General features: G+C 41.8%; 2 protein-coding genes across 2 annotated transcripts in view; one reads left to right on the forward strand and one right to left on the reverse strand.

Annotated features, from left to right (window-relative positions):
* The first annotated feature begins 1,456 nt into the window (after nucleotides 1-1,456).
* LOC148137444 (uncharacterized) lies at nucleotides 1,457-18,474 on the forward strand. Its single transcript, XM_087982488.1, has 3 exons — nucleotides 1,457-1,548; nucleotides 11,958-12,018; nucleotides 17,170-18,474. The coding sequence occupies exons 1-3, from the start codon at nucleotides 1,541-1,543 to the stop codon at nucleotides 17,614-17,616; spliced, it is 516 nt and encodes a 171-aa protein (XP_087838614.1). The 5' UTR covers nucleotides 1,457-1,540; the 3' UTR covers nucleotides 17,617-18,474.
* Nucleotides 18,475-22,918: 4,444 nt separating this feature from the next.
* fuom (fucose mutarotase) overlaps nucleotides 22,919-26,438 on the reverse strand; it is a 102,341-nt gene continuing 98,821 nt past the window's right edge. The window contains 1 exon segment of the mRNA XM_087982489.1: nucleotides 22,919-25,235. Coding sequence (XP_087838615.1) covers nucleotides 25,166-25,235 — 70 coding nt within the window. The 3' untranslated portion in view covers nucleotides 22,919-25,165.

A 26,438-nucleotide genomic window follows, 5' to 3' on the forward strand; every position in this document is an offset into this window, starting at 1 on the left:
GAGAGAGAGAGACAAATGGTGGTTGTTTAACTTGAGGGCCATCATACCTCACACAACAGGATTGGTTGAGAAAGTGATACCATTGTGGTAACCTCAGACATACAGACCTGAACACATACTGTTGGCATTGGTCTGCATCACAAGCCAAGTGTCCAGCTAATGATCTCCCCTTCAACCAGATAATGTTCTGGGGACCTGGGTTCAAATCCCACCATGGCAGATGGGTGGATTTGAACTCAACCAATATCTGAAATTAAGAATCTAATGAATCCATTGTTGATTGTTGGAAACCCATCTGGTTCACTAACGTCCTTTAAGGAAGGAAAGTGCTGTGCGTATCTGGTCTGGCCTACATGTGACTCCAGACCCACAGCAAAGTGGGTTGACTGTTAATCACTCCTTGGGCAATTAGAGATAGGCAATACAATGCTGCCTAGCCAGCGACACCCTCATCCCGTGAATGAATAAAGGGAAAAAAAAATACTCAGGGAAAAGCACTCCATCCTACATCACTCTGTAATGAAGAGCTCTTTCATTAGTCTGACTTGACGACTCTTCACCATTGACACCTCAATCAGAGGGAACAGTTTTCACCACTCACTCGATAAAAATCTTTGTCGTTTTGAAGGCTTTTGTGGTGCCTCCTCTTTGCCCTCGGTGTGTTGTCCCTTTATGTAAAAAAAACTGAAAGAACTGCAGATGCTGGAAATCAGAACAAAACCAGAAATTGCTGGAAAAGCGCAGCAGGTCAGGCAGCATCTGTAGGGAGAAATCGGGGTTAATGTTTCGGGTCCTGTGAGCCTTGCTCAGTTTGAGCTTTTGCTGCAATGTTTGTTTTTGTCCTGTTATGTAACATTGGTCTTCATGGCAAGGGCTTTTCCCCAGGGTGGGGGAGTCCACAATTCGAGGGCATAGGTTTAAGTGAAAGGGGAAAGACTTAAAAGGGACCTCAGGGGTGACGTTTTCATGCAGAGGGTGGTGTGTGTATGGAACAAGCTGCCAGAAGAGGTGGTGGAGGCTGGTGCAATTACAACATTTAAAAGGCACCTGAATGGGTACGTGAGTAGGAAGGGTATAGAGGGATATGGGTCAAATGCTGGCAAATGGGACTAGATTAATTTAGGATATCTGATTGGCATGGATGAGTTGAACCACAGGGTCTGTTTCCATGCTCTACAGCTCCATAACTCTATAATTTAGTTTCCCATTGTTGGGATCATCCTGGTGAATTTCTATACATTCATCTTTGTTCTGTAATAGGGTGTCAAAAACTCCAAACTTTGTTACAACTGAGATCTAAAGATTGCCTTGCAGAAATTTATCAACACCTACTTGGTCTTGTACTCTGTGTCCCAATCATGATAAGGTAGTCAATGGTTACCAAGTTGGGATATCTTACTAATGAGCCCTGTTGTTCAACGAACACTTTGAACTTCAGTCAGTGTTACAAAGGTCCAACAAAGTGAGTATAAGCTAGTAACGCAGCATTCTGCCAACACTTACCTCCAGCTGCGATTGAAGGGCTTTTAAAGACTCAACAATGAAGAGGTAACATTTACATCGTTACATTCTAAGATCAGTTGTGTGTAAACTGCAAGAGGTAGATGAATTTGACACCGCTGCTGTTTAAAACCTGACCATAAAATGTATCTACTATTTTAAAAGAAACTTAGTGGGTTTTGTTTGATGGTAGTCTGAACCATGTGACTTGGTTTATCACTTACAATTGCAAGTGATAGTTTTCATCTTCAGGACGAGTAGTTCACCATCTGCTTTGTATGGCTTCGTTTTAGTCCATTCTCTTTGAATTGGAGCGGCCCAGTTGCTGATTTACTGTGAGTCACTGATTGCTTCAGGCCAGTGTGCTGTCAGTGTCACATATGCAACTCATTGACAAACATTTGCTCGCATTTAGCTGTGACATAACCTCGTGGGAGAAATTCCCTTATGGCGATCCTCAAGCTTACTTGCACACAAACACAAGATATTTGTCCCTAGGCACCTGACAGCCAATGGAATACTTAGTGGAAATGTTGCAATGTAGTGGCACCAGTTTGCACACGACAAGATCACACAAACTGTAATGAGGCTCTGGTCCGGACATTGGTTTTAGAGATTTTTTTACTCTGTCTTGGCGTGTGGATGTTGCTGGTTAAGCTAGTATGTATTGTTCATCTGTGGCGAAAATGTGGTGAGCTACCTCCTTGAACCACTGCAGACTTTAAGTGTAAGGACACCCACAGTGCTGCTAAGGGGGGAGTTATAGGATATTGACCCAGCAACGCAGAGCAGCACAGTGGCTCAGTGGTTAGCCTGCTGCCTCACAGTGCTAGGGATCTGGGTTTGATTCCAGCCTCGGATGACTGTCTGTGTGGAGTTTGCACATTCTCCCCGTTACTGTGTGGGTTTCCTCTGGGTGCTCCAGTTTCTTCCCACTGTCAAAAAGTGCGGTGTTGGAAAAGCACAGCCGGTCAGGCAGCATCCAAGGAGCTGGAGAGTCGACGTTTCAAACATAAGCTCTTCATCAGGAATGAGGGGTGGCCCAAGATGGGGGTTGAGAGATAAATGGAGAAGGGATGTGGCTGGGGGAAAGGTAGCTGGGAATGCGATAGGTAGATGAAGGTGGGGGTGATGGTGATGGAGTGGATAGGTGGGAAGGAAGATGGACAGGTAGGACAGTTCAAGAAGGCAGTGCCAATTAGAACATTGGATCTGGGATATGCTGAAGATGTGCAGGTTAGGTGAATTGACCATGGTAAATGCAGGGTTACAGGGATAGGTAGGTCTGGGTGGGATGTCCTTCAGAGGGTTAGTGGACCTGGTGGGCCGAATGGTCTGCTTCCACATTGTAGGGATTCTATGAACATTAAAGGAATTGCAAGTCAGGAACATATGGGGCTTGGAGGGGAGCTTGCGCGCGTGGTATTCCCAGGATATCTGCGCTTGTTTTTCTAGGTGGTAGAGGGCATGGGTTTCAAAGTGCTTTCAGAAAAGCTTTATTGAGTTGTTGCAGTGCATCTTGTGGCTGACCCACACTGCTGCCAGTGTGCTTTGATGGTGGAGGGTAGATAATGATGATGTTTGATTATCAAGCGGCTGCTTTGTCCTGGATGGTGTCAAGTTTCTTGAGTGTTGTTGGAGCTGCATCCATCCAGGCAAGTAAACAACACTTTTCACTGCATTTTGTGACAAAATTCACGTGACAATAAATTAATCAAATCAAGTGGGGAGTATTCCATCACCCTCCTGAGTCATGCTTTGTAGATGGTGGACAGACGTTGTGGAGTCAGGAAGTGAGTTACTGAGTGCAGAATTCCCCGCCATAGTATTTATACAGCGAGTCCAGTTCAGTTTCTGTTCAGTGATAACCCCCAGGATGTTAATAGTGGGGGATTTGGTGATCACAGGGTAATTAATCATTGAGGAGCAATGATTAGATTCTTCTTATTGGAGTTAGGGATTGCCTGGCATTTATGTGGTGTGAATGTTCCTTGTCGCTTGTCAGCCCAAGCGGGGATATTGTTCAAATCTTGATGCATTTGAACATGGACTGCTTCAGTATCTGAGGGGTTACAAATGGTGTGAACATTGTGCAGTCATCAATGAATATTCCTCCTTCTGATCCTATGATGCAGGGATGATTACTGATGAATCCACTAAAAGTGTTGGGCCTTGGACATTACCATACTAATTCCTGCCATGACATCCACAGTTGAGATGATTGACCTCCAACGCCCACAATTGTCCTCCTTTGTGCTAGGTATGACTCTAACTCGTGAAGAGTTTTCTTCTGATTCCAATTGATTCCAGTTTTGCTCAGGTTCCCTGATACCACCATTGGTCAAAGGCAGTCACCTTCATTCTGTTTTTGAGTTTGCTCTTTTGTCCACATCTGGAGCAAGTCTGTAATGAGGTGAGAAGTGAGTGGGCCAAGTGGAATCCAAACTGAGCGTCAGTATGTAGGTTATCATTGACAAAGTGCCTCTTGACTATCGATGAATCTTCCATCATTTTACAAAAGACCGAGAGTAGACTGCTGGTGAGGTAATTGACCAGGTCAAATTTGTCCTGCTTTTGATGTAAAGGATATACCTGAGCAAATTTCCACATTGTTACATGTTGTTGCTACACTGGGAGAGCTTGACTAGTGGTGGGGCAAGTTCCGGAGCATAAGTCTTCAGTACTATTATCAGAATGTTGTCAGGGACTTTGCAGTATCCAGTGCCTCCAACCATTTCTGGATCTCACCTGGAGTGAATTGAATTGGCTAAAGACTGGTATTTTCATTGCTCTGGAGGGAGCCAAGATGGACTGTCCAATCAGCTCTTCTGGCTGAAGGTTGTGTTAAATGTTTTAGCTTTATGTTTTCCACACTGAATTGCTGGGCTTCACTGTCATTGACGATGTGGATATCTGTTGAGCTTCTTCCTCTGGTGAATTGTTTAATTGTCCATCACCATTCATGATTGGATGTGGCAGGACTACAGAGCTCAAATATGATCCATTGGTAGAGGAATTGTCTATCTCTTGCTGCTTATACTGTTTGGTATGCAAGTAGTCCTTGTTGTTGCTTCAATAGGCTGTCACCTCATTTTTAGGTATGTCAGATGCTGCTCTTAACACACCTTCCTGCACACTTCATTGAACTAGGCTTGATTCCTTGGCTTGATGGTGATGGGAGAGTGAAGGCATATACTGAGCCATTAGGTTGCGTTGGAGTACAGTTCTGCTGTTGTGGTGACCCCCAGTGCCTCATGGATGCCCAGTATTTGATAAGAGCTTGGCTAGACACCAGGAATAACAGTCCTGCTCTTCTTCATAAGATGTTGTTACTTATTTTAATCAGACAGAGGAGGCATGATTTCATTTTAACCTTGCATCAGAAAGATGGCATCTCCAACATCACCACATTCCCTCAGCCTTCACACCAGGAGTTGAACTCAAAACCTCCTGACTCAGAGATACTGCTGATTAAACCACAAATACAGAAGTCTAGCTAATATCTATTGTAGTTGTTTTAGTAAAGCTAATTTAGGATAGAAGATGGAGTACATGCCTACACTGGACAATGACCTTTATTGACATGCAAGTTCTGCATTCTGAAGTAAACTGAAAGTGTACCACACATGTGGGTTGAGAAAAGGTGCTTTTATGCCACTTTTTAATTTAAGCATAACACATTGTTCAGGGTATTTAGGAGCATATTTAGTACACACCATCCTGTGTCATAGAGAAAGTGAGGACTGCAGATGATGGAGATCAGAGCTGAAAATGTGTTGCTGGAAAAGTGCAGCAGGTCAGGCAGCATCCAAGGAGCAGGAGAATCGACGTTTTGGGCATGAGCCCAAAGGGCTCATGCCTGAAACATCGATTCTCCTGCTCCTTGGATGCTGCCTGACCTGCTGTGCTTTTCCAGCAACACATTTTCAGTTTCAATCCTGTGTCATGTACAATCCACCATGGCTGAAATGAATTAACCAGGTACATTTGGGATATCTATGTGAATGAATGATTAATATGACCTTCAATTAAATCGCCTGATTTATACAAGATAGGGCACAATTCAATCTTTATTTGTAAAAATTACCGGGCAGCTGCCTCATAATCTATTCGCTCTAGGGTTTAATATTATTTGAAATGCATTGTGTAAACACTAACATTAAAAAAAACAATGAATTTAAAAATTACTTCCATTTAAACAGGAATTTTGGGCACAGACAGTGTTTATATCCTGATATTAATACTGTGGTTACAAAGCATTGACATCTCATTTGACCAATAATTAGTATGTCATTTTTAATACAAAATTTATCAGCGGAATTTTTATTAACAGCATTTTAATTGTACTTAATCAAATACAGACTCTGGACATTAACTGGCATTCATTTGAACTCTCTACAAACATACAGACAAAAAATATAATCATTGTGTTAGGAGATTTCTGCTTGTGATGTATAACTCTATAAACAAATATCGAAGTCTGTAAATATTGGCTCCAGTTCTATCTTTCATCCACAGGCCTTCTGGAATAGAACAATGTGAACGTTATAAATGTTCACCTTTTAAAGGGAATCAATTATACTTTAAAGAGGGAAAAACTGTAGTGCTATGGGGAATAGGAACAACTGGATAAGGGTACAATGGGTAAAATTATTTTCTTTTGTGTTCTGTGACTGCATGATTCTATTTCATGAATAAAGCTTCCTCTAATGTTCTAATTAGGAAGCTAACCTCAGAAGAGAAACTCTGCTACAAGTGCAGGTAGTTACTCCTATCCTCACCATAAGTAACATTATCCATGTCCTGCTGATTTATGGCAACTTATGGGTACAGTATAAGAGTTGAAGGTCATGTTGCATCTGTACAGGACATTAGTTAGGCCAGTTTTGGAACACTGAGTGCACTTCTGGTCTCCCTGTTATAGGGAGGATGTTGTGAAATTTGAAAGGGGTCAGTAAAGATTTACAAGGTTGTTTCCAGATTTGGAGGATTTGAGCTATTGGGAGAGGCTGAGTCGGCTGGGGCTGTTTTCCCTGCAGCGTCAGAGGCTGAGGGGTGACTTTGTAGCGGTTTATAAAACCATGAGGGGCATGGATAGCGTGAATGGACAAGCTCTTTTCCCCACGACGTGGTTTGGACTGGGGATGGGTGGGTGGGGGATGGTGGATTCCAAAACTAAAGGGCATAGATTTAGGGTGAGAGGGGAAAGATGTAAAAGAGACGAAAGAGGTAACGTTTTCATGCAGAGGGTGGTGCGTATATGGAATGAGGAAGTGGTGGATGCCAGTACAATCACATTTGAAAGGCCTCTGGATGGGTGTATGAACAGGAAAGGTTTAGAGGGATATGGACCAAATGCTGGCAAACAGATCTAGATGAATTTAGGGTATCTGGTCGGCATAGACGAGTTGGACCAGAGGGTCTGTTCCGTGCTATACATCTCTATGACTGTAAGTGTCTTGGTATTCACTGTGAACAGGGCTTAGCCTGACCAAACTCATTTTATGTGGGATCTCTAAATGCAGAAGAGAGAGGAGACTTTGAAGCCGTAATGAATAAACAGCTGTACTGTGAGTTTCCCACTTTCTAGCAAAGAGAGGAGAGTAATTTGTGGCAATTTCAACCCACCACTATTTCTGTCTGTACTGTGATGTTGCCAACAGAGAGGAGAAGGTGAGTGGACAGTATTGTGATGTTTAATTTCAGATCACAGGGCATATGGTGCCAGGATGTGTTGCTACAAATTTGACGTATACTTCTCCAGAGGGAATATGACAATCTCATATGAATAGATCACCAGATCAAGAGTGTTTCAAGACCCTGCAGTTCCAATTTCCTTCGAGCGACATTCAACATGAATCATTTAGCAATAAAATCACTCATACAGGCAGCCAGTGAAGTGACTGCTATTGTGCAGGTTTGGTTTCCAGGGAACTGATCTTTGACAGGAAAGATAATAATTAAAAGGTTTCTGTGAAATGACAAAACCAGCCAGAATTGATACTGGACTAATGATACCAGATAAAAATACTATTAGAGACCGGCAAAGCTACAGGAAAAGTAGCATTAACCTGGACAACTGCAATAAGGGAGATATATTGTCTCAGCAATGTTCCGAGGTGACATTAAAGGTAGCTACACTGAGTCCTGTAAGATTTATTACACCTTTTTCACCTGCATATTCTCATGCGCATGGGCAATTAGCTGGCTCAATGGCTTAGAACACTATCTTTTGTACCTCTGGGCACTTGGCACTGAGCATATGATAGTTGCAACAATTAGCTGTAGAATGAGTTTGATGGTTGCAACTAACAGACTTTGAGATTACAGTGAAAATGAGCCTTGAGAAGGTCATAAGGTGGCACTTGTGCTTGTCTGCTTTGGCAAGGTGGAAACTTCTAAAAGGGTTTGGATTTCAAAAGTGTCATTACACAGTAGAAGAAGCATCTCTGTTTTCCAACATCCAAAGTAGTTTTACTTTTGACATAAGCACAAGTGTCATTAAAAAAAAAAATTATGGGGCATCTAATCTCAACCTGTATTTACACAGTGAATAGCTGCAGATAAAGTCAAACCTTTTCAACAACATGCGATGGTGCAGAGGACATTTGGAATGAGAAACTGTTTGGAGATGTAGGTTTAGTGAATCATGCGACTAGATTCTGTTCTTTGTCACAAATGTGAAATCTTCAAACCTCAGAGGCTCAGGAGGTAGAAACTAAATGGGACAACATTGCATATGGGTGAGATATCCCAGGATTCATTGTTCAGTTCATTAGCTTGAGTGACTGGGCAAGAGAAAATTAGGTCCATGTGCATTTAGTATCATCATAGAATTCCTAGTGTGGAAACAGGCCATTCAGCCCATCGAATCTACACCAACTCTCCAAAGAACATCCCACCCAGACCCAAACCCCCTGCCCTCTAACCCTGCATTTCCCATGGCTAATCCACCAAGCCTGCATATCTCTGGACACTACAGGCAATTTAGCATGGTCAATCTACCTAACCTGAACACCTTTGGACTGTGGGAGGAAACTGGAGCATCCAGAGGAAACCTACACAGACACAGGGAGAATGTGCAAACTCCACACAGTCGCCAGAGGCTGGAATCTGGTCCCAATGAGCTACCTGCACTAGTATTAAGGCATATTCTGTCGCTCTACAAATGGTTGCTTATTATCTATTATAACTCTAAGTCCTGTACAAATAGCAGACAATATGCTTTTGGTCAACAATTCAGGCTCCATGAAATATTCAGCCAGAGAATTGCTCTAGTTCAGGTTTGTCCATTTCCAACACAAAGCCCACAATGAAACTGAGCCATCGAACTTGTCTTGAAAGAATGATCCTAATCATCCTAATTGGCAAACCTGGAGGTAAATTGTTTCATTTTGTATTGTTAAAACAAAAGTCCACCGGTCAGTCAGCTTGAGAATAGATTTACACCTGATTGGCTGAGCATTCCCAAGGTAAGGATTCAAATTAATTTTGAATCTTCAGTGTGCACTGAGCTGTTTAGGCAAGACAAACAAGAATTAGAAATGAATGAGAAAAAGAGTAATTCGCATTCCCAGTCACACTCCGTAATGACAATGGCAAATAGTTACGTGCTTTCACGACAATGCTTGCTTTTTTATACCAAGCCAGTTTTGGTTAGTGAGTGATAATATTCATTATTCGTGAAATAATCCCTAATTATAGTCTGCCGATAGGAACAATGGACGTCTTTTTTCTTGACTAACACAGCAGCTTCACTGAATATATTACAGATATCAACATGACAGCACATATTTCTTATATGATTTTACATTTCCCGAACAAGCAATGACTGATATTAGTGTCTCATTGCAGAGCTCAGCTGAAGCTAGAGCTGACAGAAACACAATCTCAAGTAGACTGACATGTACAGCTTTCAGCGCAGCATTTTCTGATAGATCTCAAGAAAACTGAGGGTGTTTTTAAGTCCAGAGCATTGTTTACTTACAATGTGAGGTTAGTCGTGGCTCACAGAGCACTCCAGTCTCTGGGTTCAACATACTTTAGAGCCTGAATCTTGAATCATAAGTGCAGCACGGTGGAAAGGCTGCACTGTTGAGAGTGGCATTCTTTTTTTTTCAAATGAGGTACTAAACTGAAGTCCCTACCTGCCTCCTCAGCTGGATGTATGTGATCCCAAAGTATTATTTCCAAGAAGCATATGGGAATCAGCCCTACTGTCGGGGCCAATATTAATCATTCAACCAATACCATGAAAATAGATGTTCTGGTGATTATCATATTGCTGTTTTGTGGGAGCTTGCTGTGTGAACATTGCCTGCCAAGTTTCCTCCAGCTGCAACTACCATGCAACAGCATGTAATTGGCTGTGAAGCACTTTGTCCTGACATCATGAAAGAGAGCGTCTGTGGAGGGAGAAAGGCTTAAAATTTCAGAACAACTAGGCTTCAACAGTTAGCCCCAATGCAGGAGTTGATGTCCAGTGATCAGGATTTGTTGAGTTTGATTTCCCTTGTCCAACAGCATCAGAGAACGCAGTATAGAGTAACAATTGAAGCTAAGGTGACCTAGTTTGGCCTGGTTTGGAAGTTTGAATTGATTTCTACATCTCTATAGAAAAAATTTTCATCATGATCTTTGATTAGCTTTGTACTGAGAAGGCAATTGAATAGTCAATTATAGCACAACATTTTGCAGATATTTGCTGAAACTCCTGATATGATGCCTTGAATGTCTTCACTTTTTTTTAACTCTGAGGAAATCCATTTCTGCTGCTCCTCTGACACTCAGGGAGTGCTGTGCATGTAGGTACCAGCCCCAATTTGTACAGTACATAGAATTCTAGAGCACAGACATAGCTAATAACCTTCTAACAAGCCCCCATCAGTGTTTATGCATCACATAAGCTCCTCCTATTCCATTTGACGTCATCTTATTGTTGGCCATTACATTCACTGTGGTGAAGCACTCATCAGCTGTGAATCATTAGAATCCCTACAGTGTGGAAGCAAGCCATTTGACCTATCAAGTCCACAGTGACCTTCCAAACAGCACCCAAACCCACCACCCTACCCTATCCCTGTAACACTACATTTCTCATGGCTAATGCACACATCCGTGGACATTATGTGGAATTTAGCACGGCCAATCCACCTAACCTGCACATCTTTGGGAGGAAACTGGAGCACCCAGAGGAAAACCCATGCAGACAACGGGAGAATGTGCAAACTCCATAAAGACAGTGGACTCGAATCCATAAAAAATGACATTGATGCAGTGTTGTCCACTTTTTGCACTGAGTTCAGGGAGTCGCAGATGAAGCCTTTTTATTCTGAGCAATCTGTCAGATGGCCTGCCTTGCTTGCCATTTGTTAATATTTTATTACAGGCTGAGCCAATTTGGAACAAAGGCCATCCTGATTTGTTGGTATCCATGTGCTATGAAGTGCGGCAGGTTGAACAGTACAATATTTTCCAACAGGAAGGTTGATTGATTTCGGCATCCATGTCAAAAGTGGCAGCCTGTACAGATAGGGGCTTTCTCAGAGCCATTCCTGTTTCACTCCATAACTTTTCCAGAAGGCAGACAGCAAATCCCATTTATGGACACATGAGGTCCACCGCACTTTGGCCAAGTTATTACAAAAGCTGCTTTCGTGAAACTCCAGATTCATATTATTCAAAGGGTAGTGTACGCACCTGGGGCTGAGGCAGAGCTTGGCTGAATTATATTTCAGCATCTCAGTCCCACTCCCCAGAGCTAGCCCTTTGTGTATTTCCATTCCCAATGATACTTGTATGTTGCTCAATTCCCCATTATCTGCTCAATGCTCCATTTCCTCCAGTCATCATTTTACACATAGGTAAGCACAAAACCACTTACGAAGTAAATGGTTCCATAATCTTTGAGCAGGTAAGAATATTGCAGTGCACTCATTCAAGCTGTTACAGCTTTGAGACTCAGAAGCAACTATGTTCCAATAGTTAGCAAAAAGAAATAAGCTGGAGAGTGTAGAAATTGCAAATAAAGACAGAAAATGCTGGAAATACTACCAGCCAGCCTCTGAGACAGTGAGGTAAGGTTAATGTTTTAGGTTGGTTGCTTTCCTTGGATTCTGAAGAAAGCTCGTTGACCTGGAGCATGAACCTGACTTTGCCCTTTTGCAGGGGATTTATTTTATTTTCCATTTAATGTGAATTGCTGTTCTTACCCAGCAATGCTGTTTCAAAACTTCTGTCTTGCCAGGATCAAGTGGAGGAGGGAAGACTTGAATTTAAAGTCCATCACAAAAGATGAAGCAGTGATCTGAAGTATCACAGCACAGGGAAATTAAAGATTAATTAGCCAGAGAGAAAATGAAAAAAATATAAAGTTGCTACATTGCATAAAGAAAACAAAAACATGCATCCAATTTCATTGCATTCCTGCATTATTCTGGGTTTTTATTGCATTTCAGGATTCTTATTCTTGTGGTTGGATTTGTGCTCATTCTCCAAACTGTCATTGTCAAGCCTGAGGTGAGTAGCATTCAACAAGTGAAAGCCTGTCTGATTATTGAAAGTTAACAGATATGTGAAAGGAAATGTAAGGCACACAGTCAGCCTGAAAGTTTGCATAATAACTATATTTACAACTTGCTGGAAGTTGCTCTACATTATTATATAAAATTGATGCAGAAAAAAAGAACAGATTAACATTTTGCAACAGCTTTTGTTTACCTACTAGCGTTAAACAGAATTTGTCCACTTGGCTCCAAGTTCCCCTACCACCTTGGCACAGACATGGGCACAAGAGCTGGACTCCAGAGGTGAGGTGAGAGTGACTGCCCTTGACATCAAGACCATAAAAATTACATCAATAGGGATCAGAGGGGAAGCTCTCCCCTGGCAACTACTTAACACCCTCGTTATAATCTCTTCCAACCTCTTATGTCATGCAAAAGATACAAAAACTGAAACACACAAACCAACAGATTGAATAACAGCGTCTTCCCCGCTGATATTAAACATCTGAATGGATCTCTCAAATTTAGATTAGATTCCCTACAGTGTGAAAAGAGGCCCTTCGGCTCAACAAGTCCACACCGACCCTCCGAAGAATAACCCACCCAGACCCATTTCTCTCTGACTAATGCACCTAACACTATGGGCAATTTAGCATGGCCAATTCACCTGACCTGCACATCTTTGGATTATGGGAGGAAACTGGAGCACCCGGAGGAAACCCACACAGACACGAGGAGAATGGGCAAACTCAACACAGACAGTCACCTAAGACTGGAATTGAACCTGGGACCCTGGTACTGTGTGGCAGCAATGCTAACCACTGAGCCACCGTGCCACCCCTATTTAATGTTGACCTTGCTTTTTGTCACCTTCTCTGCAGCCGTAACATCGCATCCCTCACTCTGGGACGGCATGGTGGCTCCATAGTTAGCACTGCACATTCTCCTCGTGTCTGCGTGGGTTTCGTCCGGGTGCTCCAGTATTCTTCCCACATTCCAAAGATGTGCCGGTCAGGTAAATTGGCCATGGTAAATTGCCCATAGTGTTAGGTGCATTAGTCAGAGAGAAGTGGGTCTGGGTGGGTTACTCTTCGGAAGGTCGGTGTGGACTGGTTGGGCTGAAGGACCTGTTTTCACACTGTAGGGAGTCTAATCATTATCCTAATGCACTTTGCATGGTATGATCTGCCTGTACTCCATTCAAAGCAAAACCTTTCACTGTACTTAGGTACATGTGACAACAATGCATCAAATCAAAGAAAGATGGTTCTGACTGTTAGAAGCTGGTCATTTCAGTTCCAGGAGTTCCCTCCCATTTTTTTCACCTGCTTCATCAATGATTTTCACATCATCGTAAGGTCAATACTGCATGCTACAAGATTTGGAGAATTTCCAGTCATGAGTGGCAAGTAATGTTCACACCACACAAGTGCCAGACACTGATGATCTCAACGAGAGGATGATTTATAAAAAAAGGCAAATCGACCAACACCTCTTATTTGTATGAAATTTCTTGACCTAGTTTTAAAAAGGGCATTGAGCAGTTTAAAAAAACAGTAATGGCCAGATTTAAACATCAGATAATGGAAAATTGCACTATTCATTAAGTATTTAACTATTACATTTAACAACAATAATTTCCAGGCTGCTGTAAATTCCAAATATTTAAATTAAATACCAGAAGTATTGAAGTGTAGATGTTTCACAAGGACATCTCTCAATCTTCTGCCTTCAGCAGAATCCCCTGTGCAAGAGTATAAATAGTTTCCCCAAACAACTAACAGGTAATTGGGAGCATGCCAATGAAAATTCTATTCAAGTTAAATGAAAATCATTGCTTACTTTTAAATTTGGGGGCAGCACAGTGGCTCCGTCATTAGCACTGCTGCCTCATAGCGCCAGCGACCCAGGTTCAATTCTACCCTCGGGTGACTGTGTGGAGTTTGCACATTCTCCCTGTGTCTGGGTGCTCCAGTTTCCTCCCACACTCCAAAGATGTGCAAGTTAGGTAGATTGGCCATGCTAAATTGCCCATAGTGTTCTGTGCTGTGTTGGTTGGGTGTGTTAGCTATGGAAAATGCAGGATTATAGGGTTAGGGGATGGGTCTGGGTGGAATGCCGGTTGGAGGGTTGGTGTGGACTTGTTGGGCTAAATGGCCAGTTTCCAAACTGTGAGGATTCCATTTTAAAAGGCTTTATAACAATTGCTTAAGTTTTTGATTTTCTATTTCTGTTGGAAATAGCAGAAGTTGAAACTTTATTGCTGGAACAGCACAGCAGGTCAGGCAGCATCCAGGGAACAGGAGATTCGACGTTTCGGGCACAGGCCCTTCTTCAGGAATCAGAAATAGCAGAAACATTGCACTGTAAAGCCCAGCCACTTTGACCTTTTTAAGTTGTATTTGAAAACTTACCGAAAATACTGAAAATTTACCCAACTGCTAAACGTCAGCTATCAACTTGCTTGTATGAAAATTCACAAAACAATCTTACAACACCATAACAAGACTTAAAGGTTGAATGATGAGGCTACTTATTCATTCCTGGCGTGTTGCCATCACTGGCAAGGCTAGCATTTGTTGCCAATCACTAAATGCCTTGAGAAAGTGGTGGTGAGCTGACATATTGAAACACTGCAGTCCACATGAGGTAAGGACACGGACCGTGCTATTAGGAATGGGGTTTCAGAATTTTGACCCAGTAACAATGAAGGAATAGTGATAAGACTCCAAGTCAGGGTGGTGACAGAACTGGACAGGAACTTGCAGCTGGACGTGTTCCATTCATCTAGTAACTATCATGGAAGGTACTATCCTAGCTAGTTGCTGCAGTGCATTTTGTAAATGGAACACATTGTAGCAGTTGTGCACCAGTGGAGGAAGGGGTAAATATTAAAGGCGGTGAATGCAATATTGACCGACTGTCTGTTTTATTCTGGATGACATTGATATTTTTGAGTGTTGGTGATGTACTCATCTAAGGAGTATTCCATCACACTCCTGACATGTACCTTGTACTTGATGGACAGGCTTTGTGGTCCAGTGCATGGCAGGAGTGGGAGGCGAGTCATCATTGAATCCCAACCCTCAGCTCTCTCCTTGCAGCCACACAATTTGTGGTGTTCATCCTGTTAATTTTAAGATCAACAATAGCTGCCTGGACATAGCACAAGGGCGAGGTGATGGCCTAGTGGTATTATCACTAGACTATTGACCCAGGTAATATTCTGGGGACCTGGGTTTGAATCCAGCCATGGCTGATGGTTGTATTTATATTCTGTATAAAATAAATCTGGAATTAAGAGTCTAATGGTGACCATAAATTGACTGTCAGGGAGAAGAACTCCATCTGGTTCGCAAATGTTCTTTAAGGAATGAAATTGCCATCCTTACCGACCATGTGACTTCAGGCTAACAGCAATGTGGTTCACGCTCATCCCCCCTCTGGGTAATTAGGGATGGGACATAAATGCTGACCTAGCGAGCAATGCCCTCATCCTCTGAATGAGTAGCAACGAAAGTGGCATGTTCAATGATGAGAATACAACTGAATATTAAGAGAAAATGATTGGCTATTCTTTCATTTCTTGTACTTGGGCCGTGTGAGTGGACATTAGTTCAAATAAACAAATTGTCCTGAATTCTACTCCCATTTGGCAGTGATAGATAGATCCTACAGTTACATACTGGGATTGCAGATGATTGCCAAACATTGAACTGAGGTGAAACGCTTCAATGATTGACCACCAATTCCTATGAGGAAGTCATGGGTGAGGGAAGAGCAATTATCACCACGTTTCAGGAAATAAAATTTCACTTCTTGATATGTCAAAGAAATTTATAAATCTCAAGTCCATGGCTGCACGTCTGGTACAGTATTTGAAACATCCCAATGAATCATCAGTACTTCATTGCAATGATCAAAACCCTGGTATTTGCATGGTCTGGCACCTTAGCTGGTTACATGGGACAATCTCTGCTAACACCCAAAATGCTCATCCAATACTTCTTCATTTACCACCAGTACAATTTTGCTGTCAGTGATAATTGAGCAGTAATATTATTGGCTCCAAATCGAGGGCCCTAATTGTTTAGCACTTCTGTGATCCATGTATGGCTGACAGCTTGAATGTTAATGAGTATCATCAAGAGAGGAATCACTGGCAGTTTCAACATACCCGGCAAATCCAGACATTGAATTATGACTAGTTTCAATGTCCAACAGAAATTCCACACTGACAGAAAGCATGTCAACTTAACATTCTGCTTCCTGCTGCCATATAGCCCCCACATCCTGACCAAAGCTAGATAAAAGGGCACCTTTAAGGTTATTTTGACGAAAAGAAACAGCCATAGTCTTCCCTACATAATACTCTGAGCTCCAAGAAGCAATTAAGGTATGTGTGCAATTATGGCATCAATTCATTAAAATTAATCTCTCAACAACCAATTAAGTGATGACCTCAATCATTATGTCAGCTTTATTCATCAGCAAGCTCAATATTTTCCAGCTCAAAGTGCAAACTATTGGGTAAATATTAGCCAATGTTTGTTACAATCTACCATCATGATTCAACTCATGGAAGTTAGTTATTTTACAAGTGGAGCACACATTGTTCTTTCAGTATTCAGTTTTCATCCATTTGACTGCCTTTTTACATCCATGTGGATGATAGCCATCACATCACAACACTGTAGAACAAGCTATTTGTTCACTTGTTGCTCTAAACAATAGTATATAAATGATCTGAGATCCAGCATTACCAGTTGGGTGCTCGGTAAATGTTTTGCTGCTGTACCTCAACAATGTCAAAAAATCAAACGACAGGTTTATTTGAAATTGCAAGCTTCTGGAGCTCTGCTCCTTCCCCAGCAGGGTTCTGTATTTACATATTCGGATGGGGTTGTCTTATTCCATCAATGTGACATGACAATTTTGAACTCTTGAACAATTGAGCAATATTCCACTTTAGTGCCAAACTGTAGGATGAACCGAACCTATTTTGAACTGCCAAACCTCTTTAGCTGAGGAACTCCAGTGGATGGAGAATGTATGAGCCTGATGTTCACACTCAATATCAAAGAGATAATGTCCTAACCCCTGAGCCGCACTGTCCCTAAATTACCTTTACATTTCATTTTCCTTTTGGTTTTATACTCAACAGAAACAGCAAGCTTACGATGGACTTGCTCACGATGAGTCACTGAATGAACCAGAGGAAGATCGAGACATGATCTATCACAGCCTGCCAGATAATCTTCATCACAACCTCCAGCCAGAAATGATTGTGTTACGTGAGACACCAATGAATGAGCCCGAGGAAGACCGAGATATGATTCACCACGGTGACTCAAATATTCTTCAACAGGAGTTCCAGACATTAGTTGAGCCAGCAGAAGATCATAACCGTGCTGAGATTCCTAGACATAATCATGTAAAGCTGGTTTTGCCATATGACCCATTAAATGAGCCTGAGGAAGATCGAGATATGATCTATCACAGCCTGCCTGATAATCTTCATCACAGCCTCCACCCCCAGATGGTTGTATTACATGAGACACCAATGAATGAGGCAGAAGAAGACCGCGATATGATCCATCATGGGATCTGAAGTCCTGATTGTCTGACAACACAGTTATACAGCACAGGAGATAGAAGATTTGATTCATCGCTGCATTAATTTAAAGCTTCAGAATTCTTCCAAATGCAACCCAGATTTATGAAACAGAACTGATGCAATCAGAACTGTTTTGAAAGACTAGAATTCCATAACTCATCAATTAAAGTTATTAAGATCAAAACATAAATTAAATATCTTTGAGAAATTAGGCTAATTTAAAAACTGGTTGGAAAAGTAATTATGGTCATATCATTAGATTGGTGTTGGAGCTACTTGGACTCATCACTGCTCAGCCACATATTGTTCTGTGAATTAATCACAGGCATCAAGAACTACTAATCAAAAAGTAATAAGACCGCAGAAAGGATAATGCTTCCACCAGTATTAAAAAGTAATTGCGTGATGACAACATGACATTATGCAGTGAGATAATGATGGGATTTGTTTTCCTTGGAGCTACTGTAGCACTTGGGAAGTGAGTTGACAATCGCATTTCCACCTCAGAAAGAGTTGGCCTCATGTTTTTCACAAAGTTATGCTGATCCATCAAGAACAGCTCCATGCAAATTCTCAGCCAAATGCGTTTGGACATATCAAAGCTCTATCAAGAATTCCTCTCTCTCCCGTTCAGTTTAAAAGCTATTTATCAATCTTAATTAAATGAATTGAAGGCTCTCCTTAAACAGTTGAGCAAGGAAAATCAGATTCAATATTCCAACCCCTCAATGTTAAAATTAATGGTATGAGTTTAAGAAACAAATTAAATATTCAGAACTATCCAGCATATCATATTGTTACTCTGTATTGCCTAACTGTAGGAGATTAAAATGACAGTGATTAGAGATTGAATTAAGTTTGAACTTCAATTACACATCACACTATTTTTACAGATTCACTCTGTTTAATGAAAGCTTTTCAATTATCTCGCTGACTTTTGTTTTGTTTCTTTGGGGGTTTCATTTGTATCATACAATTTAAGTGCCTGTTTTAGAAAATAATGGTGACTCAATATACTGCCTCTCAGCCATCAGGGAAAAATATTAACTGTTTCGTCAAATCCCTACAGTGTGGAAACAGGCCATTTGGCCCAACAAGTCCACACTGACCCTCCAAACAGGAACCCGCCCAGACCCATTGCTCTACATTTACCCCTAACTAATGCACCTAACCTACACATTAATGGTATGAGTTTAAGAAACAAATTAAATATTCAGAAGAACTATCCAACATATCATATTGCTGCTCTGCATTGCCTAACTGTAGGAGATTAAAATGACAGTGATTAGAGATTGAATTAAGTTTAAACTTCAATTACACATCACACTATTTTTACAGATTCACTATGTTTAATGAAAGCTTTTCAATTATCTTTGGGGGTTTCATTTGCAAAATACAATTTAAGTGCTGTGGGCTCAGTGTTTAGCACTACTGCCTCACAGCACCAGGTTCAATTCCAGCCTTGGGCAACTGTCTGTGTGGAGTTTGCACATTCTCCCCGTGTCTGTGTGGGTTTTCTCCGGGTGCTCCAGTCCTCCCACAATCCAAGGATGTGCAGGTCAGGTAAATTGGCCATGCTAAATTGCCCATAGGTGCATTAGTCAGAGGGAAATGGGTCTGGGTGGGTTACTCTTCGGAGGGTTAGTCTGGACTTGTTGGGCTGAAGGGCCTGTTTTCACACCGTAGGGAATCTAATCTAATTCCTGAATGCTATGGGCAATTTAACATGGTCAATTCACCTAACCTGCACATCTTCAAATTGTGGGAGGAAACCAGAGCACCAGAGGAAACCCACGCAGACATGGGGAAAATGTGCTGACTGCACATATACAGTCGCCCGAAACTGGAATTGAACCTGAGTCCCTGATGCTGCGAGGCAGCAGCGCAAACCACTGAGCCCATGTGCCACCCCATGCTTCTTTGGTCAAGCACATTGTCAGGCTTTAGAGAAACAACAGATATTGCTGGAAAAGCTCAGCAGGTCTGGCAGCATCTGTGAAGAGAAATTAGAGTTAATGTTTCGGGTCCGGTGATCTTTCCTCAGGCTTTGGAGGACTATGTTTTTATACTGAATATGATGCAGATTTGCATTTTAGTCCAATGGGGAGATGCCCCTGTTCCCCTCCTATGAAAGCTGTCCCTCATTGCCATCTGGTCCAAACTCTCACAATCAGCCTCTCCTCTTGCTTGCTATGACCTTCCCTTTGGTAGGCCTGTCCTCTGCACTTTGACCTCACTATGCCAAGGGGTGATGGGTAATGATGATCTCAGTCAATGCCTGAGCACTGAGAATCCTGCCAGTATCACCCCACCTCTTCCCCAAGTACAATGGGCCCCTCCTCTTGACTAGTTCCTCTTCGTCCTGCTCTCACATTGGCGGAAGCTGGGTGATATATCATGGAGAAGATGTCACTGGCTTCTCACTGTGTACCCACCTCCCCTCAGAAACTGACAGCTTTTTTAATCCATCCATACCCATTTCAGATTTCTTCCAAATTTCATATTCTCCTACAGTTGGCTCTGGAAGAGCTTTTAACTGGCCTTAACAGACAATGCAGCATAATCCTTGTTCCTGTTTCCCTCTGTCCTGGTGAATATTGTCACTGTACTAATATAGGAACATAGGAATTAGGAGCGGGAGTAGGCAATTTAACCCTTTGAACCCTCTCTGCTATTTAAAATGGTCATGGCTGATCTTATCCTGGTCTCTACTTTGCTGCCTGCTCCACGTAGCCCTCTGTCCTGCTTTTCATCAGAAACATATCTATTTCCTTCTTGTAGGAGCAAATTACTACAGATGCATGAATTTGAACTGAAAACAAAAAGTGCTGGAGATCACAGCGGGTCAGGCAACATCCATGGCAAGACAGCAAGCTAACGTTTCGAGTCTAGACTCAACATTAGCTTGCTCTCTCTCCATGTAGGCTACCTGACCCACTGTGATTTCCAGCATTTTTTTGTTTTCAATATTTCTTTCTTGAGTCTGTTGATTTCTTCTGCCTCCACTGCACTCTGGGGCAGATTCGCACCTATCTGAGAGAAATCATTCTTCTCATCTCAGTTTCAAATCGATCTCCTCTCACTTCATATCTATGACCTTCGAGACTGGTCCACCTTATCCCACTTAGCATGTTATAGACTTCAATCAGATCCCTCCCCCTCCCCCCAATCCATTCTTCTGAAGTCCAGCCAAGCTATTCATATAACAGTCCTTTCAACCCCGGAACCAACCTGGTGAACCTCCTCTGAACTACCTCTTGTGCCACCACATCCTTCCTCAACTAAGGAGACCAAAACTGGACACAATACTCCACGTATAGTCTCTCCAACACCTTGTATAATTCTAACAACACTTTATTACTTTCATAATCCAGTCTTTTTGTGATAAATGCTCCAATTCCATTTTAGTTTCTTTTACATGCTGCACCTGCAAACTCACTTTCTACAATTCATGCCCAGATTGTTCTGCACTGACACACTTTGAACCTGTTTCCCATTTAAAAAATATTTTGGCCTTTTATTTTTCCAGTCAGAATGGACAACCGCACACTTATCCAGATTAAACTTCAGCTGCCTATCAATACCCACCTGTAAACTCTTTACCTCTTCATCACAGCCTGCCTTCCCACCTATTTTAGTATCATTTGCAAATTTTGCTGTGTTACACTCTGCCCCTGCTGGCAGACTGTAAATAGTTGAGGTCTGAGAACTGAACCCTACAGCATCCCACTAGTTAGGTTCACCAAACAGAGAAAGACCCATCTATCCTGACCCTCTGTTTTCTTTCAGTCAGCCAATCCTCCATCCAAGCCAAACTCAACTCTTAACCAGCGGGATTGAGTCTATTTTTTTGAACCCCTTTCCCCAGTCCTTCACCTTCATTGCTTCTATCCCTGATCTAAGGAGACCAATGAATTCAGCTTTAGCTCTTATTGAACATCTAATGACTTCTATGAAAGGGACAGGCACATTTCATTCAGGCAGCATTGGAATCCTTAAAGGAAAATGCTTCTCAGAGGTTTCTAAGAGCAAGAATTTGAAGCCTTGCAAACAGGAATGGAGTTAGGAGCATGAAAGGGAGATTACATGCACAACAAAACAGAGTGATATCTTGGCAGCTTTTGAAGACCAGGAATGAGAGGAAAAACATAGAATTTTGGAGCGGAATACCAGAGGCAGGGACATAATGGTTGGTTGATCTCCAATGATGGAGTAATGCAACAAATGGGCAATTTATGAGAGAGAGAAACACAGTAAGAGGTAAGTACCTGTGGTTTTCTGGTTACATTTGAGAGAGTCCATGGCAGGATTTCCAAATGCTGGCAAGAATATTGACATCATTTTGCACAGGCAAGTTGGAGTTCAGGGAAAACAGCATTTTTCTGACTCTAAGAGAGGAATCATAGAATCCCCTACAGTATAGAAGGTGGCCATTTGGCTCATTGAGTCCACAATGACACTCTGAAGAGCATCCCACCCATACCCACACTTCTGCCTTATAACCCTGCACATCTCATGGCTAACCCACCTAACTTACACAACCTGGATACGGTGGGGAGATTTACCATGGCCAATCCGCCTAATTCTTTGCTATTTGGAGTTCTACAAAGCATATTGGAAGATGGTTGTAGTTGTTGGAGGTCAGTCATTTCAGCTCCAGGACATCTCTGCAGGAGTTCCTCAGAGCAGTGTTCTAGGCCCAACCATCTTCAGCTGCTTCATCAATGGCTTTTCTTCCATTGTAAGATCAGAAGTGAGGATGTTCACTACCATTCATGACTCCTCAGATACTGAAGCAGTCCATGTTCAAATGTAACAAGATCTGGACAATATCCAGGTTTGGCTGACAAGTTGCAAGTAACATTCACGCCACACAAATGCCATGGAATGACCATGTCCAATAAGAGACAATCTAATCACCACTCCTTGACATCTGAAGGTGCTACAGTAACTGAATTCCTCACTATCAACACCCTAGGTATTACCATTGCCCAGAAACCCAACTGGACTCACCACATAAACACAGTGGCTGCAAGAGCAGGTCAGAGGTTAGGAATACTGCGACCAGGAACTCACCTCCTGACTCTCCAAAGCCTGTCCACCATCTACAAGTCACAAGTCAGGAGTGTGACGGAACACTCCCCCCTTGCTTGGATGGGTACAGCTCCAACAACACTCAAGAAGTTTGACACCAATCCAGGACAAAGCAGGTCATGTGATTGGTACCACATCCACTCCCTCTACCACAACACTCAGTAACAGCATTGTATACTACCTACAAGATGCACTGCAGCAAGTTACCAAAAATCCTCAGACAGCATCTTCCAAACTCATGACCATTTCCATCTAGAAGGGCAAGGGCAGCAGATACATGGGAACACCACCCCCTGCAATTTCACCTTCAAGCCACTCACCATCCTGACTTGAAAATAAAATTGCCGTTCATTCACTGGGTCAAAAGCCTGGAATTCCCTCCCTAAGGGCATTGTGGGTCAACCTACAGCATGTGGACTACCGGGCTGGAGAAGGCAGCTCACCCCCACCTTCTCAATGGGCAATAAATGATGTTCACATTGATGTTCACATCACACGGAGGAATTTAAAAATCTGACTGAATGGTTGAGGAGACTTGATGGGCTGAATGGCCTACTTCTGGCCTGTGGTAATAGCAATCCTTGATACATAGAACACAAGGGGAGAACATTTCACTCAACATGTTGTTAAATCCTGCAGCAAAATAAATTCTTGGGAAACATTTCCAGCTGGGTTCTTCCTTAAGCAGTTTGTTCTGGGCACACTCATACCAGAAAATGTTGGCACTTTCCTGTTTGAATATTAATTTTTTCCCAACTGGATCTCAATCTCGATGCCAAGATTCGATTACTTGATTTTTATGTCATTTAAATATTGCCTTCACCTGCGGGGTGTGTGGGGAGGTTTTGAATTAGATCTTCAATTTAAGTCTTTCTTAAGCAGTACTCCTTAATGAAGCATTGTAGCAACTAATAATCTATCCCTCCAGAGTTCTGTAAGAAAAGTGGCCAACTTTTCATGGCTGCGAGTCAATTCACTTTAACAGCAAAGCCCACACACTGTCAAGAATGATTTAGCAAGCCCAGAGTCTCACGTAACATTTCCGCATATCTCTGCAAGTCATGGGCAATGTGCATGTTATTGCCTCTTGAGCGCAGTTTGCCAGAGAGGTCTGTATTGTGAATGCGTGTGCAGGCTTTGCTTTGTTTGAGCTGACAACTGAACCTGCTGTGCATTTCTCTCCATTCCCACATTAAACGCAACTAAGCTTAGTGTATTGCAGCTTCTGAGTGATGTAATCCCTGTGAATAATTCATCGCTGAATCGAATGGCCTGAGGATTTGTGTCAGACCGGCCAATTATTTGGCTGAACTATTATCCTCTCCATTGCCTGTTGCAATGTTTGCAAAAGAAATGCAGACTGGAGATCAAGTCAGGAATAGAATCCTGTTCCTACAATCAAATGATTAAGACCAGATTCAGCAAGTAGCTAACACACACAATAAAGCAACATGATCCTGCAAAGATGAGGAACAATGGGGTTAGAAAGCTGCAGTTTATGGTATAAATCTTCTTGTCCCTGGTCTCAATTAGTTCTTCCATAATAATTGCCGAATCTGAAGGCCAGACATGTCTTTTCCATTTCTATTTGGATCTCTTTATCACCCCCAGTGATCGATTAGCATAGCCAAGCAATCCATTAACAGGACTGGAGTATCAGCAATTTGGTCATAACTTTTAAACAACCTTACAGTGTGAACAACAGCTCTACTTAGCTGCTGGCATTTTGGACAGTGTTGATATTAAGCGGGCGAGTGCTTTAATTTCAGAAGGAACAGCCACAGAACATGATGTGCAGGATTCTGTACTTCCAGTGAAATAGTTTAAACTGTGCTCCTCAGATTGCGTGATCTGCATTTCATCTGAGCTGATATAAAGATGGCCTTAATGAAAACTTATTGCAAACACTTGGAGGGAAGAGAAAAGCCCCATATGTTTTTAAACAAAAACAGTTCACTGAATATTTGTGAAGGCGGTGGCTCTCAGTATGAATTTGTCCTTGGATTAATGTTTACAAAAGTAGGAAAATGCAAAACAAATGAAACTCATCCCTGGTAATTCATGGTAACATTGAAAGTGATGTTACATAATCCTCTCGATTAAAAAAGCACTGGAGCAAAAACCAGAATGATTTATGAAGAAATTGTAACCGTCACATAATTCATTACACAAAGCAGCTCACAATGTTCAATGATCTTAGCAATCTGCTGTAACACAGTCACAATATTTAGTCCCCACTTTTAATATTTGTACTGGGAAGGTATAAGTGCTACCATTAGAATATGTGCATTCTACTCATTTGCAGTACACGGGATATCTTTCCTTTTTCAGAGCTATGTCATTGAGAAACAACGACATTGAGAAACTACAATCACTGTATCACTAGAAGCAGGAATCTGCATTTCTGCAATTGCATTTATCAATTTATTTCCAGGAAAATCCCTTATTTTCACTCGCCATTTTGTCCAGCAGAAATCACGCCTTTTGTCAGAATGAGGTTTCCGTACAGTGCGGTTTCGCTGAAAGTGAAAAGCAACTAGAATGTAAATCAAGTTTCATTCCTATAAGATCAATTATGTGACCCAGAAATAAGGAGACAATAACAGCATATCTCAGTGTCCCTGTAATATGTAATCTGTTGGAAATCCAGATGGTAATCCTTTTTCTTCCCCAACATGCCCGGAAATCATATCATTGAAATAGAAGCAAAAACAATGAATATTTTCATCTTGTATTGTTCTCATTATTGCATTGACATCTTCCTGTAACCCACAGGAATATTTTAGCCAAGCGTACCAGTTTCTCAGGTAAAAATGTCAGGTCAATAAATTACGCTATCTATTTATTAAAAAATTCTTTTCCATTACAGGTGTCTGTGTCCATACTTAGAAATGGAAACTGCCCATGTAAACTTGTGAAGCTGTAACTACATTCACTGTTCCTATATGGGCAGTACAGCTCTACCTTTGGGGACTAGTTCAAATGACGATGTAACAAGATTGTGTAGGCAGTCTTCATTAAAAAAAAAGTAACATGGAACTTTATAATGGCAAAATAAAAGAAAGACAGAATGTATATCTTTTAAATGGGAACAGAACTATATCAGTGTACACTGATCCAATTACATATATTACCTTAAATTTACAGCCAGAAAATGACAATAAGCACAACAGATCAATGTTAGAGTGGAAGGAGACTGGTGCATGAACACTGTCTGCATACCCTTCCAACCTTCTCCCCCTTTCATCTGTTCTAATCTCACTTCAGCTAAGAACGCCACTTGCATTTCCTCACGTGCAATACTTAAATAGATAAACTATTGCATTGTTTTGAAAACAGGGAATGCAGAGGGTTTGAAAGGACTTGGGCTACATCTTCTGTGAAAATCATTTACTTTTCTCCTACAGATTCTGGTTTGTGTCAAACCTTTTCAAACTACCAGTGCTTACCCAAGGATCATGGCATATATGCCAACTCAAATTACAAGTTGACCAGTGTACAAGATGATTCCATCTTACCATTCCCCGAAATCTTGTCTTTGCATGTACTCATAGTATAATTCAAGCCGCTTTCACAGCCTCTCCAGTCACAACAAGCATAGCTCATATTAATAGCCTCAAATTTGAACGTCGTAAGTGGATGTTTCTTTTACTGGTGCCGTATAACTGGGTGCAAGGGATGAAATCGGTGATACGGGCAGCATAGGAATTTAAGACATGCCC

Source organism: Chiloscyllium plagiosum, unplaced genomic scaffold (genome assembly GCF_037043375.1).
Source record: "Chiloscyllium plagiosum isolate Xiang-an unplaced genomic scaffold, Cpla_swu_hap1 HiC_scaffold_43, whole genome shotgun sequence".
Taxonomy (NCBI): domain Eukaryota; kingdom Metazoa; phylum Chordata; class Chondrichthyes; order Orectolobiformes; family Hemiscylliidae; genus Chiloscyllium; species Chiloscyllium plagiosum.